The sequence below is a fragment of the Ursus arctos genome, unplaced genomic scaffold (genome assembly GCF_023065955.2).
Source record: "Ursus arctos isolate Adak ecotype North America unplaced genomic scaffold, UrsArc2.0 scaffold_7, whole genome shotgun sequence".
NCBI classification, from domain to species: domain Eukaryota; kingdom Metazoa; phylum Chordata; class Mammalia; order Carnivora; family Ursidae; genus Ursus; species Ursus arctos.
Window position 1 is genome coordinate 9,399,186 of NW_026623089.1, and position 17,302 is coordinate 9,416,487.

A 17,302-nucleotide genomic window follows, 5' to 3' on the forward strand; every position below is an offset into this window, starting at 1 on the left:
TTCACCAGGGCATTGAATTAAGTCTCTCAAACTGAAAATGGAGAGCTATAAGATTTGAATATATTTTTAACAATCCCAGCCGTATGCACAATTAAGCACTTAAGGCTCATTCCTCAGTTGTGAAACCCTTCCTTAACGTGGAAATGATAGTTCACATTTAATCTGCTCAACATCAATAGATTTGAAGATCACACTTTAAGGGCCATAACTTTATTTGGGGGGAGGAGCGTGGATAAGGTTTTATTTCAGCCTCCTCTGATACCTCCACTTAAGTAAATGGATGGGTGGGCCCAATCCAGGAAAAACGTGCTAAACTCTTATTATCTCAATTTTAAAAGCACAGAATAAACAGTTAAACTAGTTTTTTTTTTAAATACGGTTTATAAAATCAGCGTTTGCCTTAATAAAAGAATTCTGAAAATGCAAATGGTAAATGCTTCTGGAAATACATATGTGCCCATATGTATCTATGCATAACCTGTGGTTTTGCTTGCTCCTTCCTAGAAGGAGAGGAGATGCTGGAAAAAAAAATCAGTCAAGGTCAGTCAAGGGACCCATGTAGGTTGGCGGCGGCGGGGGGGAGCTCTCTGACACCCACCTGGCTTTCCGAGGTGCTGTTCTCATTGCCCATGATGGATCAGGGTGCCAGCGTCCCTCAGGATTCTACCAGAAGCAACTAGAAGAAATAAAAAGGTATATACATCCGTAAAATTGAAGCAGATGTGAGGCTTTTTCTGTCTGCATGTCTCCCCAAACTCAAAAGCTAGATGATGGGAAATGTGGCTCTCTGCAGTCACATCATGGAAAATCGCTTCTGAAGGGTTTTCTTTTGTGACATGCCACCCAGACTTCTTTCCCAGGACGGGCTGCTTTGTTTATTCCCCAGCCCAGGGTTGGCAGCCGCTTCTGAAAAACGAGTTTGTTCCTGAGTCTGTGTGAACGCCAAGGTACACACATAGGTGTACCCGCAGATGGAGTGACAGAAGGGGGGCAGGTGCCAAAGAGAGCTTCGGGGTGGCGCTCTCGGGTGTTTTCTGTTCCTAACTGTGCTCACTCTGGAAATGCAGAGTGTGGCATCCAGTGACCACAGAGCCCAGTGTCGAACATTAGGAGTGAAATCCACTCCCTTCAATAACATATGGTTTTTATATTTTTTACTCTAAGTACTTGTTTCATCAAATCGGTTTCACTTCTGCACATATTTGAAGAAGGCAGAATGGTTTTCTTGGGGAGGAAAATGAGTAGCCGGGGCCAGACAAGGAATAAATCATCTTGTGAGGTGGCGGGCTGCCTGGGCCACCAGACCCGTTCCATCGGGCTCACTTAGCGACACTGATGATTCATCACCGAGGTCGCGAGGATGTTTCCCCACACGGCTCAGAGTTCAGCAAGACCCCGTAACATCAGCAGGACGGTGACTCTTACCCGCGCTTTTTCTACATGGAGAAACTAAGTTACAGAAAACTTGTAAAATTATCAACTTTTAGAGCTGGAGCCTTAGAGATTACCAGTCTGAGCCGGGGGGACACTGAACCCGGAGAAGGGAAGGGGCTTGCCAAAGACCCAGAGTGGGGAAGTCAAAGCTGGAAAAAAGACTCAGTCTCCTGCCCTCTAACGCGAGATTTCTTCCACAGCAGTATTTGTTTCCATCATAGTATTTGCTCAGAAAACTTCAGGGACGACTCACTTCAAATAAAATGTGTCCGTTGATCACTTATCCACTCAACCGACACTGAGTAGCTACCGTGTGCTGTACGTACTGAACAGTCACCGGAAAAGAAAACGTGAGTATTTTCAGCAGCACAGATAAAATGCCCCCAAACTGAGAAAATTGGAAGTGACAACACTGTAGTGATCGATTGATTCTCTCACTCCGGACCCTTGAGTTAAAAGGACAAAACTCCTGGGGCGCCTGGGTGGCACAGCAGTTAAGCGTCTGCCTTCGGCTCAGGGCGTGATCCCGGCGATCTGGGATCGAGCCCCACGTCAGGCTCTTCTGCTATGAGCCTGCTTCTCCCTCTCCCACTCCCCCTGCTTGTGTTCCTCTCTCGTCTCTATCTCTGTTGAATAAATAAATAAAATCTAAAAAAAAAAAAAAAAAAGGACAAAACTCCTTAACCCCTTCTTGTCATTTATTGTTTATAAGACAGGCCAAAAAAAAAAAAAATCATACGCTCACTTACAGAATGTAAAAAATCTTCACGTATTTAAAATTGATCACTTCAGGGTTTTTTGAGGTTCATTTGGAAAATGATGCCTCATTAGCAAACAGTGAAGAGTGTTAATCATTATGCCCGTATCAATGATTGCCACTTCCCCGTCCCACCGCTTTAACCCACATGCAGTCGGGATTTCATACAGTTTGCTGTAATATTAATTTCTGACACTCATTCACCAGATTAAATTCCATAATTGCATTACAAATCAGAGCGTTTGAACTAGCGTTTTACACAGGTGCATAGACTAAAGACAATGACAAACTCTGGGCTCAGGGCGCCTGGGTGACTCAGCTGAGCCTCGGACTCTTGATTTCGGCTCAGGTCATGGTCTCGGGGTGGTGAGATCAGCCCGGTGTTGGGCTCCGTGCTCAGCGGGGAGTCTGCTTGAGATTCTCTCTTTCCCTCCCTCTGCCTTTCCCGCTGGTGCTCACTCTCTCTCTCTCTCAAATAAATAAATCGTAAAAAAAATAAATAAACGTACTTCTGGCTCAGTGTCAATTCCAAAACCACAGAGAGAAGGCTTGGCTGTTCGGGAACTCTCTGCTCCTGAGCTCCAGTGCTGCCAGCCCCTCGGGCTCCCCCAACACCAAAACCGAAGGCGGGTGCAGCTCTGCCGTCTACTTACATTCGGGGAAGGTCTGGGACTTGGGAGGCTGCGGGCCCGCGGGAAGTCTGCTTTCCAGCAATTGGACTCTCTCCTCCTCCATTCGGAAGCAGGTGAGGCCTAAGCTGAGACGCTGACCCACGTCATCCAGTTGGGTAAACAAGCCGTCTCCACCCTTGACACTGACACGAACCAGCTGCGCCTCATACCTGAGCCGCGGGCCGCGCGGAGCCGCTGGGATCACAGAAACGTGGCATCAGCATTTCTGAGCCCGTCGCGGCCCGGGCTTTTCATGCAGAGGATTTTCCTCGTTATTACATGCGCGGGGCGCCTTTCAGCGAGGGCTTATCCAGACCAGAACGGGCCCTGGGACCGGATTGGCTGCGCCTAAGCGATCGGAATCCTCCTGCCCCGCAGCAGGGCACTCCCTCCCCGGATCCTGCACTCGCCCTCCACGCAGCCGAGCGGGCGCAAACCTTCCATGGGGAAAAGGAGTCAAAGGTGCCAAGGGCTTCCTGTTTGCACCTGGGAAGATCCCACCCTAAAGAAGGTGGCGAGACAAAGAAAACGTGTGGAAATACGAGGACGCCCGCAGTCTGGCACCTGTTTGCACTGTGTTGTGTGCAGAATGTACTTACCGAGGCGTGGCTTGAGTTTCAACGAGTGAAGTCATAAAAAGCCGCAGGCTCCACCGGGGCGCGGGGAGGCGGACCTGCCCATCAGGGTGGAGGAGGCCTGCGGGCCCTTGGGCGGACCGATGGGCAGCCTCCCACCTCCCAGGATTCCTCCAGTTACCACCAGTCACCCACTCTTTTGCATGAATGCGGCCGGTTTCGGTTTTGGTTTTTGCAGGGCAGAGTCTTTCTCTCTGCAGAAGCCCCTGACCCCTGCCACAGGTGCGACCCCCTCCAGGGAAACAAGCTGGCTTTGCGTCAGCAGCTTCCTGGAGACCAGGTGCCTTACCAAGCTCGGAGGAGAGTCAGGAGCTTGCTTCTTGGAGGGGCATGCTGGGGGTTGGGGGGATCTCGGTGCCCCCACTTAGGGTCGGGACAGAGCAGAAGTGTGTATGTTTCCAGGAATGAATGGATAGTCAAATTGTGGTACATCCATACATGGAAATAGTAATCAGCCATAAAAAGGAGGGAAGTTCTGATACATGTAACCACTCAGATGAGCCTCGAAAACTTACTGAGGGAAAAAACTAGGACACAAAAGGTCACGGATTGTGTGATTTCACAGATAGGAAATGTCCAGAAGAGGCGAATCCAGAGGCACAGAAACCAGGCTGATGGTTCGCAAGGGCGGGGGGCAGGGTGAGTGACTTCTTGATGGGTTCAGGGTTTATTTCGGTGTGATGAAAATATTCTGGAACTAGATAGAAGTGGGGGTTGCCCAGCATTGTGAATGTGGTAAATACGGCCACATTGTTCGCTTTAAAATGGTTCATTTTCTGTTACATGAATTTCGTTTTAAAGGTGTGTGTGTTTCACATCTTGGGTTTCTGCCTCTACTATTGCTTGAAAAAAGAATTCCACTGAGGGGGGAGGAACGGCTGAAAACTGGTACTTTTATGTTTATTAACACCAGGTTTCTGTACAATTAAGGATTGGTGGGATAAGAAACAAGAATGTTTGCCTTCCCTCCCCCAGCCCCCAAATCACAGGAGAATTCCTCTAGGGAAGAGAATCTTTTTAAGTGAAATATGTGGGATGAGCCAGTTGGAAATGAAGAGAGGTCGTTCAGGGGGCAACAGGGGGCACACATAGAGAAAAAGAACGGGAGGATTGGAGGCACACTCCGGAGGGGAGAGGAGAAAGAGGGAGAGAGGAAGGCCAACCAGGATGGCGGAGTCGCCTAAGGCCGTGGAAGGTGGGGAAGGTTCAGTATTCACTTCAGCTGCGTTCCTTCGCCAGTGCGAATTCCTCCCATGAACCATCCCCTCAGTCAGCTCATGGGGGGCTACTGATATCACTGTTGCTGCCACCATTGGTCCCTGGACCGCCCCTGACGTCACTGCTGAATACTGGACATCGTCACTGACGCCCATCCCACCACTGCAGCCCTGCAGTGGGGAAGAGAACAAATAAATAGACCAGCTTCGCAGTTTCTATCCCAGAAGCTGGTCTCCGTCTCTTAGAATAGATTGCCTGGGCACTGGGGACACATTGAGATGTCAGGCACCATGGAATCCAGAGTGCCCACATTCCTTAGCCGTGACTGCCTCTCCCCAGGGCAGTACTCTGATGGCACCCCAATATCAGTCTCCTTGACATACCACTGTCTACACATGTCCGTCGCTGATCAGCTTCCCTCTTTGTCTTCTTCCAAGCTGGATATTGAGCCAGCAACCAGATTCCCGCTTCCCACCACACATGGCTAAACACACGTGTGTGTGGGTTCCCTTGTCCATCTCGGGGACAACCTCCCTTTGGAGGCAGGGGTTGGGATTCTGAACAGGATGGCTGCCGCGTGAATACTAGCTTCACCGCTCACCTGGTGTGTAAACTCCGGCAAATTAACTTCTGTGTCCTCAGTTTTGTCATCTCTAGAATGGGAATCATAGCAATAGCTACCTCGCTTGGCTGTGGTGAGTGAACTTCAGGAAAGCTCTCGGAACAGAGTAAGCCCTGGTTAATTCGATTACTGCCGGCAGTGGGTCTGTTTGGAGGCCCAGTAGGCAAATCCCGCAGTGAAACTAGGCTTCTACTGCCTTCTTTTTATCCCTTCCGTAAAATCATGAATGTGGGCGCGACTACTTAGAAATCGGTCCATCTGCGATGAAAGCTCAGCTAGACTAGCGCGTGCACCGGTAGAAACAAATGATGACTAAGACGTTTGATAACACAGGCCCAATGAGAAGAACGTGAACGGTTTCAAGAACTCTGAGCAAGCCATTCACACTGAAATGTTTACTGGGCTGGTGACACACCGTTCCAGTCCTGTCCCTCTCCTTGGCCATTGCTGGGCACCAGGTATTAACTTAGCTGGAGTACCTCGATGTCCTCAGGCGAATGAAACTGCACATCTTTAAGGAAGAGCCACAGTTTAGGCTCCTAATTCATTCCTGTGGCTTGCCACAAATGAGACTGAATCCACAAAGATTTTTTCTACCACCTTGCTTCCGTACGGAGCCTAACCAGCCAGCTGACCTCAACCTACTCTCCAGTAGATTAAAATACAAAATTCATGCTAACGGATCATTGTTGGGAGGATTTTTGGTTCTCAACTGGCTTATTGGTGTCACATCCTCCAAGCCCCAAAAGACCCCGAATGGAAGACAGGACCGTCTTTGATTCATTAATTCACTTCTTCACACATTCTATAAATATTGAGCTTTTTTACGTACCAAGCACGGAGGTGCTCATGCGCTCTGAAGCTTACGGTGAAGCGATGGGGTAGGTATTTTCTCTTTTTATGATGAACCACCGAAGCCCAGTAGGGTCAAGTCACAGGGTCAAAGACCAGCAGAGAACAAGAGGAAGGATGGAGTCTGGTTGGCCCCAGACCCTGCTCTCACGGAGGATGTGATGGAAGATTTTTCTATACAGTTCAAAGGTAATTGATGGTCTTTCTCTCTCATTTCTTTTTCTGCTCATTTACTTCTGGAGTAGAGCATGGAGTTTTTAGCTGTTGGCAACCCAAGCTGCTTGGGAGGGTCCCAGCTCATGCGACCCCCTCACTAATCGGCAAACAGCGCCAGGTTTGGGCCGGTCTTGTGCTGCGGTGGTTGAGACAGCCCAGCAGGGCTGGGTAGCCAGAGCACTGCTGAGCCGAGCCGGGAGCATAACCGGGGGAAATGGGGCCTGGGGCCAAGTGTGGAGGAGGAGGGGCAGTGGAAACGTGAGAACCGGCACGGCAGCTGAGCGGGCACGGAGAGGCCTGTGGGCGGAGGACGCCGCTCCGACCCGGATCGCGATGTCCAGGTCGGGCCGATGCCCCATTCTATGTGCCGCGTGTGGGGTGGGGAGGCGCAGGAGGCTGGGAAATCAGAGACAAGGTCACACCGGCCCCATGGCATTGGTGATCACGCAGAGGCTCAGAGAGTTTTGCAACTCACCTCCACTGTCTCGTGAGAGCCGCCTGTTGGGATTTGTTGCTGCATCCGACAATCGTACCAAGTTTTCTGTTTAGGGATTTTTATTCTCTATCTTAAAAAACCTCTTTTTTTGTATGTGATGGGAATGTATCTGTTTTAAAGGCTTAAGAAGTTTTGATTTTTCTTCTGCTTTGAGCACGTTAGGTTGTTAGTGCTGGAAGAAACTCGGAGATCATCTTCACCGACACGTCAGATGGGGAAGCCGAGGCCAGGAGGGTGGGAATGATCTCCGCTGGTCTCCCAGCGAGCAGGGGCTGCTGCCCGATCTAGACTCCGCCAGGCGTGCTTCCCGCCGACAGCCTCCCCCTGAGCGGGCCTCAGCAGTCAGAGCAGTCAGAGCTGCTGCCTTCCCTGCTGTGCCATTGCCCTCGGGCCACAGTGGCGTCCGGCCAGTCCGTCCTGTGTCAGCGGAGCGTGTGGGAGGCATCAGTCCAGGTCATGTCTGCTCGTTGCAGGTGAGCTCAGGTTCACCTGACCGGCGGTGACTTTGGCTGCCTGACACGCCCAGCGACCTCCGCCAGCTGCTTGTTCCCACAGATGGCCCCAGCAGGCGGGGGACCTCATCTTCTCCCTCCAGTGGCTGACTTCAGTTGTTCTCACTCCCTACCTTGCACAGCTGAGCGCGGAGCTACTTATAGCTCTGTTATCATGTTCCTGTTTTAACACAAACAAACAGCCGTAGCCTGGGAAGGGGATTTATCCAGAGACCTCGCCTGCTTTCCGCTCGGGCCGGGACCTGGCTGCTCTGTGGGGTTTGAGTGACATGACAGCTCTTCCCCGCCACTCTTCCCCAGCCTCCTGTCTTCCTTCCTCCCCCATCTCTGAGGCCACCAGGAAATTGTGATGGGAGAAGCCCAGCCTTATAGAACATGGGGACTGGGAGGAACTCAGAAATCGTCTCTCCTGCCCCAGAGGCCAGAGACCGCTGCACCCAGCCCCGCTGCTGGGGAGAGGCTGGGCCAGATACTCACTTTCTGCTTCCCAGCCTCAAACCTACTGTATTCCAGTGGGGGGGGGGGATCTGCCAACCCACTTCTGCTTGGCCAGCTGCTCCTGCGAGGCCCTGCAGGAGGAGGCAGAGGCCAGAGGTGGAAGGAGGAAGGGGAGCACGCTCCTTGCTGTCTGTTTCTCTAGTTCTGGGAGCAGTGCCCAGCCTCAGGGCTTCACCTTGGGGGGCAGTCCCCTCCTGAGCAGCGCTGGGGTCCCGTATGCAGTTGTCCGGATGCCTACAGAGCTCGCTTCTCAGCTGGGGCTCCCTCCACAGGGTTCTGAGGTTCCCTTCTGTGGCGTCCTCCTCCAAGCTTCTACATTTTAGTAATTCCTGCTTCTCTCTGCTCCCTAAGCCCTGAGTGTGATAAACGCCTCCCACGTGCCCCCTTCTATCATAACTCTGAGTTGGCTTTTCTGCCTTGCTGTTTACCTAGATAACAATTCTTTTCTTTTTTTTTTTTAAGATTTTATTTATCTCTTTGACAGAGAGAGAGACAGCCAGCAAGAGAGGAAACACAAGCAGGGGGAGTGGGAGAGGAAGAAGCAGGCTCCCAGCAGAGCAGGGAGCCTGATGCTGGGCTCAATCCCAGGATTCTGGGATCACGCCCTGAGCCGAAGGCAGACGCTTAACGACTGAGCCACCCAGGCGCCCCTAGAAAACAGTTCTTTACATTGAATTCTCTTTGTTAAAATAACCAGGACAGTTCTGTCTTCTGACTCGACTGGCTGATAAAACTGGCAGAGCTGGGATTCCAACCCAGATCTTTCTCCTGGTTCCGTAGTCCCTGCTTTGGAACCCAATAAACGTGTGTTCCATTCAATGAATGACCACGTGCGTTCCCTCCATTCATCAGTTCTGACTGTAATAAGATGTGGTTAGGATCCCCCACCACCCCCAGCAACCCACTGTCACCGATCACAATATAGACTTCCTGTCACGCCAATGTCAGTCTCTAGCACCAGCCATTAGAATCAGGGTACACGAGAGCTCTAGCTCATTGGGGGGCTTCCCAACCTTCCACGTCTTGGCACACGTACTCTGCTATGAAGACATGTGCCCAGTCCTTGACTTGGGGACATGGACAAGGCTATCTGAGGCCTCATCCCCTGTCTGGGTCCCACCTGGCCACACCAAGAGTTGAAGGGATTGGAATCCTGGCACACCCATGGCCTGTCTGCACACCAGTGAGCCCTACTTTACATGGAGAAGCACTGACTCGATCTAACCCCCCTCCTCCATTTTACAGATAACCAACCAAGGCCAGAGACTTCGGTAGCTTGTCCGAATTTAAATCTCAGCTCTCCTTCACCGTCCAGCTGACTCATAGCCTGGCACCAGAATTCCTCTTGGGAAGGAACACTCTTTGGGCAAAGAACCGAATTTAGTCTGTGTGGGTGGCGAGGGTTGGCAGGAGCTGCAGCTCCCATGTTTAAGGGGCTCCCCGTGTGAAAGGAGAGTAAGGTTTGGTGCCTGAGGTGATGGTCAGAGAAGAGGACGGAGGGACGGAGGAAGGACCTGGGCATTGGTGTGAGATAGAGAACGATGGAGGAGGGTCCAGGGAACCTCCCCTGAGAGTAGGTGGAGGACGCTTGAGTAACAATCACACCCAACGTCGCTTTCCTTCCACTGTGGGGCACAGCCCTCCTCTCGGGCCCCAGATCTTCACACCACCACAGTCACGAATGCTTCGTGGGCACTTGGTTCGGCTGTGTTGTACTTTTGGCAGGGGTTGGGGGGCTGGAACTTGAAGAAGGAGCTGCATTTTATTCATATTTGGGTCCATACAGTAGTCATGTGGGCACCTGAGAGCAGAGGAGACCGGAGTGTACAAGCCCTGGGGGGGGGTCACAGAAATCGTGGGGTACACCTTGGGGATCCCCTAGGCATGGGCTTGAGCTGTAGTCCAAAGGCCAGAGAAACACCAACCAACAGCTGGGTGAGCATTCATTTATAAACTAAAATACAATCCACAGAATCAAAATCGGGGATCATGCATACTGTTAGTACTCTTTCTGGAGTTATGTTTTGTTTTGTTTTTTAGAGATTTTTATTTTTTTAAGTGATCTCTACACCCAACATGGAGCTCGAACCTACAGCCCCGAGATCAAGAGTCATAAGCTCTACCAACTGAGCCAGCCAGGTGCCCCTGTTTGTACTCTTCTTGAAACTGCTTTTTATTTTCCATTTCACAGTGGCATATCCAAAACAATGCCTCGTGCCTGTAACATCCAATTTAGTAGCTGCAGTGGACACCAAGTTGCTTCCAAGTGTTTGCTGTTTACAAACAATCTCGTTTTGTACAGCTTGTCTCTGGATGGTCAAGGTGGGTGGCGAGCCTAGACCTGCCATAGGTTAGACCAGGCAGGAAGGTAGTGAAACCAGAGAGCTGTGAATGGGAGATGGACTTAGGGGCAAGGTCAGGTTGGCAGGATCAGCCATACGGGTAGGGACTGTCAGGGTGGAGAGCAGGCGGAGGGCTGGGTTGGCAAGGATACGGTGTGGCTGGAGGTGGTGGGAGGGCTGCCACCAAAGTGGGGATGGAGGACATCTGCAAAAGCATGGAAGCTTCTTGGCTCGGCAGAGCGCTGTAGCCCTGTGCTGCCTTTGAATGCAGAGGCCTGGGGTCTCCACTGGCAATCACATCCTGGGATGTTTAATACAGGTCTTGAAGGGTCCAGTTCATCATGGGACTCTGGTTTTTGGGGGACAGAAGCCAGGTACTTTTGGTGATGATGCTTTCAAGTTTTGTGCATCTAAACCAGAAGCTGGGAATAATCATGGCCTCTCTGGGTCGGCTTGAATAAATAATGGGAATGCCAATGGTGGGAAATTCTCTGTCCTGAGGCATCTCCTCTGGAGAGAGTTATACTGGGTTACTGGGAAGCTCTTTCTTTTGCTCCATACTTGAGGTCCCACCCATGATTCCGTGAGACAGTATCCGAATTGGACAATAATGCCATCAGTAGGCATGGGCTGCCTAAGGTGATGGTTCATAAGGTCAGGGACAATCTGGCTGACCTTATGAATCATCACCTTAGGCTGGCCCTTTTACTCAAAGGCCAACCTAAATTTGCCTTCGTCTGGGACTACACTGAGTAAGCACGCTCTCAGCGTCACGGCTGATGAGTACTGGCTGAGAGCTAGCCGGCCCACAGCTGTCCACAGACACCTGAAGGATCCCAGCCGAGACCAAGAGAACAACCCAGAAGAGCCACTGAGCCTGGCCCAAATGCCAATCCACAGGATCAGAGACTAAAGAAACGGTTATTGTTTTAAACCCCCAAGTCTTGGGGTGGTTTGTTACACGGAAAAAGCTAACGGAGAAGCTTTCCCCCCGAGAGCCCATTTCACTTTCCTTTACACCAGCCTACGCCCAACTCTGGCTGGCCATCCTGAAGGGCTGTGCATCTGAGCACAGAGCATGTCACGTGATAGAGGATCGATGGATGGATCCTATTCCTCTCCCGTGGCAAAACAACAATTTACAAACATGGCGCCTTGACTGGTGGCCATGAGCGCCATCTTGGTCCATGCCAGACGGAGTATCACTGCCTTATATCTCTCTGAGGATGATGTTCATCCCACATTATAAACAGTGCACAGTCCCTTAGCCCAAACTGGAAACGTGAAACCACATATTGGTTTGCAGTAATGGGTCTCTTTTCCTCCTGCTAAAACAGATATTTGATGACACATTCAAATACAAGATTCTCCTTGCTCACAATTTTCATATTGTCCTTTGCATACTGGATATTAGCAAAACCATATTTCTTATGAAAACAAGCTGTTGAAACCCACAAACATTCAGACATCATCTGAATCCAGACGCTAAACTGTGCTGTCATTTTTGGAAATCAAATACAGTATGAACGTAATTGGGGACTGCAGGCCAAGGGAGGATGAGAGGGGATGGGACGAGGGGTGGGAAGGCAGACGCGGCAGAAATCTTGAGTGTGGATGGGATATCAGTGCCAATTATATTGGAGCCAAGATATTATTCTGATGAGCCATATGTTAGAGCTTCACTAAGAAATTATAGGTATTTGCCTTCCATATGACGTAATACAACAAATGCAATTATTAGGCCTTAGAGAGTTTCAGCTAACATCAGGCAATTTTATTATGTAAATTAGAAAATAGCTTTTTAGGACTTTTGTTCTTCAGACAATTTTATTATAAACTTATCTTTAAAAATCTCAAGTTAATAATAATTACCCTATAATTTAAAAGTCCTTATAAACAAGACATTAAATCGCATTGGCTCAGACTATAGTGCTTTCCAACAAGAACAAAAAGAACATCTTAATCATATTTTCCTGTTTTTTTTTTTTTTAATTTAACTTTTGGAGTAGTGACCGGCATCCCAATACTTCCACAAGAGGGAAGTCAGACAATCCCAGAGTGTAATTTCTCATGTGCCCACCTCGGCCCTCCATGAATCTTTGTGGAAAGCCCAGGCAGCCCTAGTTCTATAGAAAAAGAGCAGAGAAGACAGAAGGAAGCTGAAACTAATGATTAAGTTTCCTGGCTGGACTTCAGCTGTGGCACCTGGGGCCTCCAGGGGAGCTCAGCCCAAGCGCTGCTTCCCAAGCCCCAGCCCAGTCCCTCTCTCTCCCCCCGCGTTGGTTTGGTTCCTAGGACCATGTGTCTGACCACTACCTGGCTTCTGGAACGTGGGCCTGAGGACTAATGTTGCCATGTAGAAACACAACTTCCGAAGGATAACTCCCTGAATTCCCTACCGGTAGGATCTGCCCATCTGATAAGAAGGTTTGATACTAACGACTGACTGCCCATGGGCGTTGCTTCTCCTTTACCTAATTGCTTCTCCAAGGTGGGCATCTGTGGTTGGGTCATTTCCCCCCACACCTGTTCACCAAGACAAGTCAGCGTGAATCTCCTTGCTTATGCTCAATGAGGGAGAGACATCTGCAAAAGCATGAGCAGTCCCGGGGCAGTAGAGCAGGCTGGTGCTGGGGGCAAGGGAAGCATACTGAAGGCAAGCCAAACAGCGAAACTTCCACCAGGCGATGCAAACAATAACATCACCAAATGTTCTTCAAAGAACTGGAACACATGAGAGGATGATCTTGTGACTGACCAGGACTCAAGGGTTGGTTGTCTCATCTGTTCGCTATGAAACATGAGACGCAGAATAACTTTGTCAGATCCTAACTCGAGCCTCATTATCCGTTTCAGCAGAGACACAGTCACAGGAGTGGGCTTTTGAATGACCAGAAGTGGCCATGCTTTTTAAGGTCCCAGACTGACCAACAAAATCACGTCCCCTCAAAAAGAAAAACTTGGCCCCACTTACAAACGATCACTCCGGCTGCACGCACACCATACCCTTTACGTTCCCTTCACACATAACGAGCCCACTCAGAAAGAATCATTCCTGGTCCAAGCCTTGCAACTCAGACTTTGATAAGCACGAAAGGCAACTGCTCTGAGCAGAGGCAGTCCTTTGGTGGAGGCTGGGAATTTCTCTGGAGCCCCAGAACACTGAGACACAACCAATTTTAGTCATTCCTGAACCGCTGTGAGCAGCTCGACTGCACAAAGTGAGCTCTCTCTGCTAGACCAGCATCAGCCTGTGTCGCTGGGTTTAATCTCTTTATAATTCTTTGGCACCACTTTTGGCACGGGGCTCTGCTGAGGCTGTTCCCTGACTTGAGTGCGGAGCAGAATTTCCCCTTTTTAGGTCACAAACTCAGAGCGCTCACTCGTCCCAGCGACTCTCTCCGCTGTGTCAATTCTAAACACCCTCATTAACAACATTTATGAAACGTTGGCGAGGTGGCAACTCTCCTGAGTTGCTCCTGCTGTGCACAGCCGTTTCACAAGCCTGAAACACGCACGCAGACTTGCCACAGCCAGCTAGGATTATAAAAACACACTGATACCTACCTCTGCTAATAACCACAGCTGAATTAAGGACCCTAGGACAAAGGTCATGGACTGTCCGGTGACTCTCAAAGGGTTCAGACGAGCCCACAAAGAGTGGCCTTCCTGTGTTCGTTTCCCAGACAGGCGGGCTGCTTGCTTGTCTCACCACCTGGATCTCGGTCCCCTGCCCTACCTTCTGTGTTGGGATGGGACCTTCTGGGCTGGGTTGGACCATCTCACCCGGGCTTCTAATCTCCTTGCGAATCGATTTGGAGTACGGTCAGCATCATAGTGAGTTTGGTTTTCTACTGGTCCGTACCCCACAGTCTGGTGAATTGCATTTGTCCTGCGCCCCTCCCCCCGTCAGTGTTGCCCCCGATGCCCCGCACGCCCCTGGCCCATTCTGTAACATCCTAGCACGCAGTTAGCATCACCCATCATTGCAACAGCTTTACTTCTCCACTCCCAGAAGTCATATGCTTGAGCAGGCAACTGCAACTTGAGGGCCTGCTGTTGTCCTTTGCTCTGAAAATGGCTCATTTTTGCTTCTCCCTCATTCCTCGCCTCCCCCTGACGCAGCATCCTGCCTACCGCACCAATCCACCTCCTCCGCTCTGCTCATGGGCTTCCGCTGAGCCAATCAGATCTTCTCTCTCGATATGTACTAGGGGCCCTGGAAGTCAATCAAAGGGGAACATAAATCACCAGGCAATGAGGAATGGAGCCCGGGATCCGTGCCAGGAAGACCCGGGGACTATGCATGATGACCTGCGGGAGAAGCAAGGTTAGGAGCCCAGAAAGGCAACTGCTTTTCTCGGGCCGGAAGGAAGCAGGTGCTGGCTGAGAAGCCGGGATGCAAGGAGTTGCTACAGCCAGAGCTATGTCTTCTCAACTCAGCGTGGGTTTCTGTTTCTTTCAACCGATGGTCCCTGATGGACACCCCACTCAGAAGTTGCCCAGGACCTGCAGCCTCTGGCCTTTGCTCAGTCCTCACCCTCCTGCAGCATCTCCACTGCTTCTGACACTATCACCCCCACTCTCCCTGAACTTCTGTCAGCTTGGGCGGGGGCTACAAAATCTGGCTCTCCTTCGCCTTCTCCTGTTGCTCCTCCCACCCTCTCAGGGGAGCCACTTAAGATCCAGGCTTTGGTCTTCCAGCCTGGTCTCCTCAGAAGATTCCACTGGTTCCCATACCTTCCTTGGCAGCATTCACGCAGAAGTTTCCGAATCTAGACGGCAGTTCCTGGCTTCCCCCTGCACCCACCGTGTTTTTAACTCTGGCGGGGATTTCTCCTTAGAAGATTCTTGAAATGTAAATTTGTCTCTTTCTTCTTCAAGCCAAACCCTCTCCTGGCTTTCCCATTTCCACTGACAGGACAGTGTTCTTGCAGTCGCATCCCCCGGGGCCCCTCATGGTAATTCCGCACCTCACAGCGATTGCTGCTTGGTATCTGCCTCCCCTCCAGCCCAGGCGCTCCACAGGATCTGGGTTATGTGAGAGTGGTTTATGACTAAACACTCATTCCCAGGACCTGGTACATGGGGTCATGTGAGCGTTTGCAGAAAGAACTGTTTGCAGAAAGAACTGAAGGGATGAATGACTGTGTTTTAATTTCCCCTCTGTTGCATTCCTCTCATCTCTCCAATGCACATGCACAGAGACACTCTGGATTCTTCCTTCCCGGTGTGTCTCTCACTGTCCCCTTTCTCCCCATTCCCTTTGCTTCTGGGCCAGATGCTTATCACTACCCATTAAAGCTACGGCAGAAGCAAGCCAGTGTCCCGACTGCAATGACAAACGTTGACGAGGGGCAGTCTGGGAACATGGTACGAGCAGAGTTTTTAGATCTTCCCAAATCTCCCCATATAAACAAAGCAACAAGATAGGAAAACTGAAGCCTATGGACTTTTAAAACAAAACTAGACAATAAGCCTTCGCCTGAACATCAACCACCAACAGCCACAAGACCCACCTGGTGTTGGTGTCTGTGCAGGAGGACATGGAGGGCAGCCACAGGGTCCCCCTGCCACCTGGACCTGAGCGCAGGACAATCGCAAAGTCGCCAACAGGTAGTCGCTAGGAAGGACAGGGTGCCAATTTGGAGCAGCAGCTAAAACCAGAGGAGTTTTGCCCCCTATACACACGCATGTGTGGACATTACACACTAGGGTGTCTGTGGTCTGAGTCTGCGCATTTCTGTTTCGTGGGACGTCCTATGACATAGGACCCACACGTGCACACACACACACACACACACACACTCCACTGTGGGTCACTGAACTGTAAGATTTTCGAATGAGGCTCAGCACTCCGCCCCCCTTCGGTGTGGCCTGACGATTCAGTTCTGACACCAAGTCAGACTCAGAAACACACAGTGTTTGTTGAAATCACATGGCAGCTCGAGTTGGCAGCCGCAACATCGAAACTGGTCTGAAAAGGTACTTGTGTGCGTCTAGAGAAACCCTGCAAACATGGCAAAGTCAACACCATCAGGAGTTTTAAAATAACTTTTCCCCATAAGATCTCAGTGTATTAGGGCCTCAGGGGGTCTATTAAATCATCATTCCACAGAACCATAAATACTCGAAAATCCAATTTGCAATGGGCAGAATCATAACAGAGGCTGGAAGAATGAAATTTCATCCCACCAAAAAACCCTTATTTTACCAATGAGGGGACCAAGGTCTAGATCAACGGGGACTTATCTGCCCAAAAGGCGACAGTAACTTATTGGAAAGAAAAAAATACATTTCATGCGGCTTAGGAGACAATGGGGTGGGAGGGGCGTGGAAATAAGAAGCACAAATGTGCCTTCAATTTCCCTTTATAAGGAAAGAAAAGAGAGAAATGCACGTATCCCTTCTAATCTCAGTAGCCAAACCAGTTTAAAGCCCCACGTTGTTCAAAGGAAGAAAGCCGTCACTCTGAGACGTACTTACCCAGGATCCTCTGAGCATGCGGAGCGGAGAGCAGAGAAAAGGCCCTCTCTTCCTGATGTTAGGACTTTTCAGCACTGCCCTCCGCCCGTGGTCTGTCTTCCCCCAGGATCACATGGAAGCGTTCTATAAATGTGCATTGGCTTAAGGTTGGGAACGCTGGCCTGGGAAGCAGCAGCGTGTAAGCAATCTGACCCAGGCTAGGCGGCAGCTTTCCAGAAGGCTCTGCAGCCCGGAGGGAAAATAACAGAGGCCAGGGAGCTTACAGGTACCCAGATCCTGCAGCTCTCTCTTGGTCTCACTCTAAGTTTTGTTTGGGACCTGGATCTAGTCTCAACCGCCTGGGGCAGCAGTTTCATTTACTTGGGGGCAGTTCTGTAATTTGGCTAGGACCGGCCACTTTTCAAAACAAAGCAGCCTGTAGAACAGAACAAAATGAAAAACTATAAAATTAGAGGCGCTTCTGGTAAACAGGATAGGTCATTTTCAGCTTCTAGCGACCTCATAAAATCAAGTTGTCCTTTTTGAAAATGTCTGTGTGCTCCCTTGAGAAAGGGAGGATGAGT

At 50.4% G+C, this 17,302-nt stretch overlaps 1 protein-coding gene across 28 annotated transcripts in view; it reads right to left on the bottom strand.

Moving 5' to 3' along the window:
- The window catches only part of TACC2 (transforming acidic coiled-coil containing protein 2), a 200,287-nt gene extending 183,424 nt beyond the window's left edge, over positions 1 to 16,863 (bottom strand). For 24 of the 28 annotated variants that reach the window (XM_048218779.2, XM_057308274.1, XM_048218778.2 and 21 more), the window contains exons 1-2: positions 15,773 to 15,876; positions 599 to 676 (exon numbers count right to left, since the gene is read on the bottom strand). In XM_048218779.2, the coding sequence (XP_048074736.2) occupies positions 599 to 631 (33 nt within the window). In that variant the 5' untranslated portion in view covers positions 632 to 676; positions 15,773 to 15,876. Of the gene's footprint in view, positions 1 to 598; positions 677 to 2,844; positions 3,053 to 15,772; positions 15,877 to 16,739 lie in introns of those variants that run through there. The other 4 variants (XM_057308271.1, XM_048218784.2, XM_057308270.1 and 1 more) reach the window with 4 other exon arrangements.
- Positions 16,864 to 17,302: the final 439 nt, after the last annotated feature.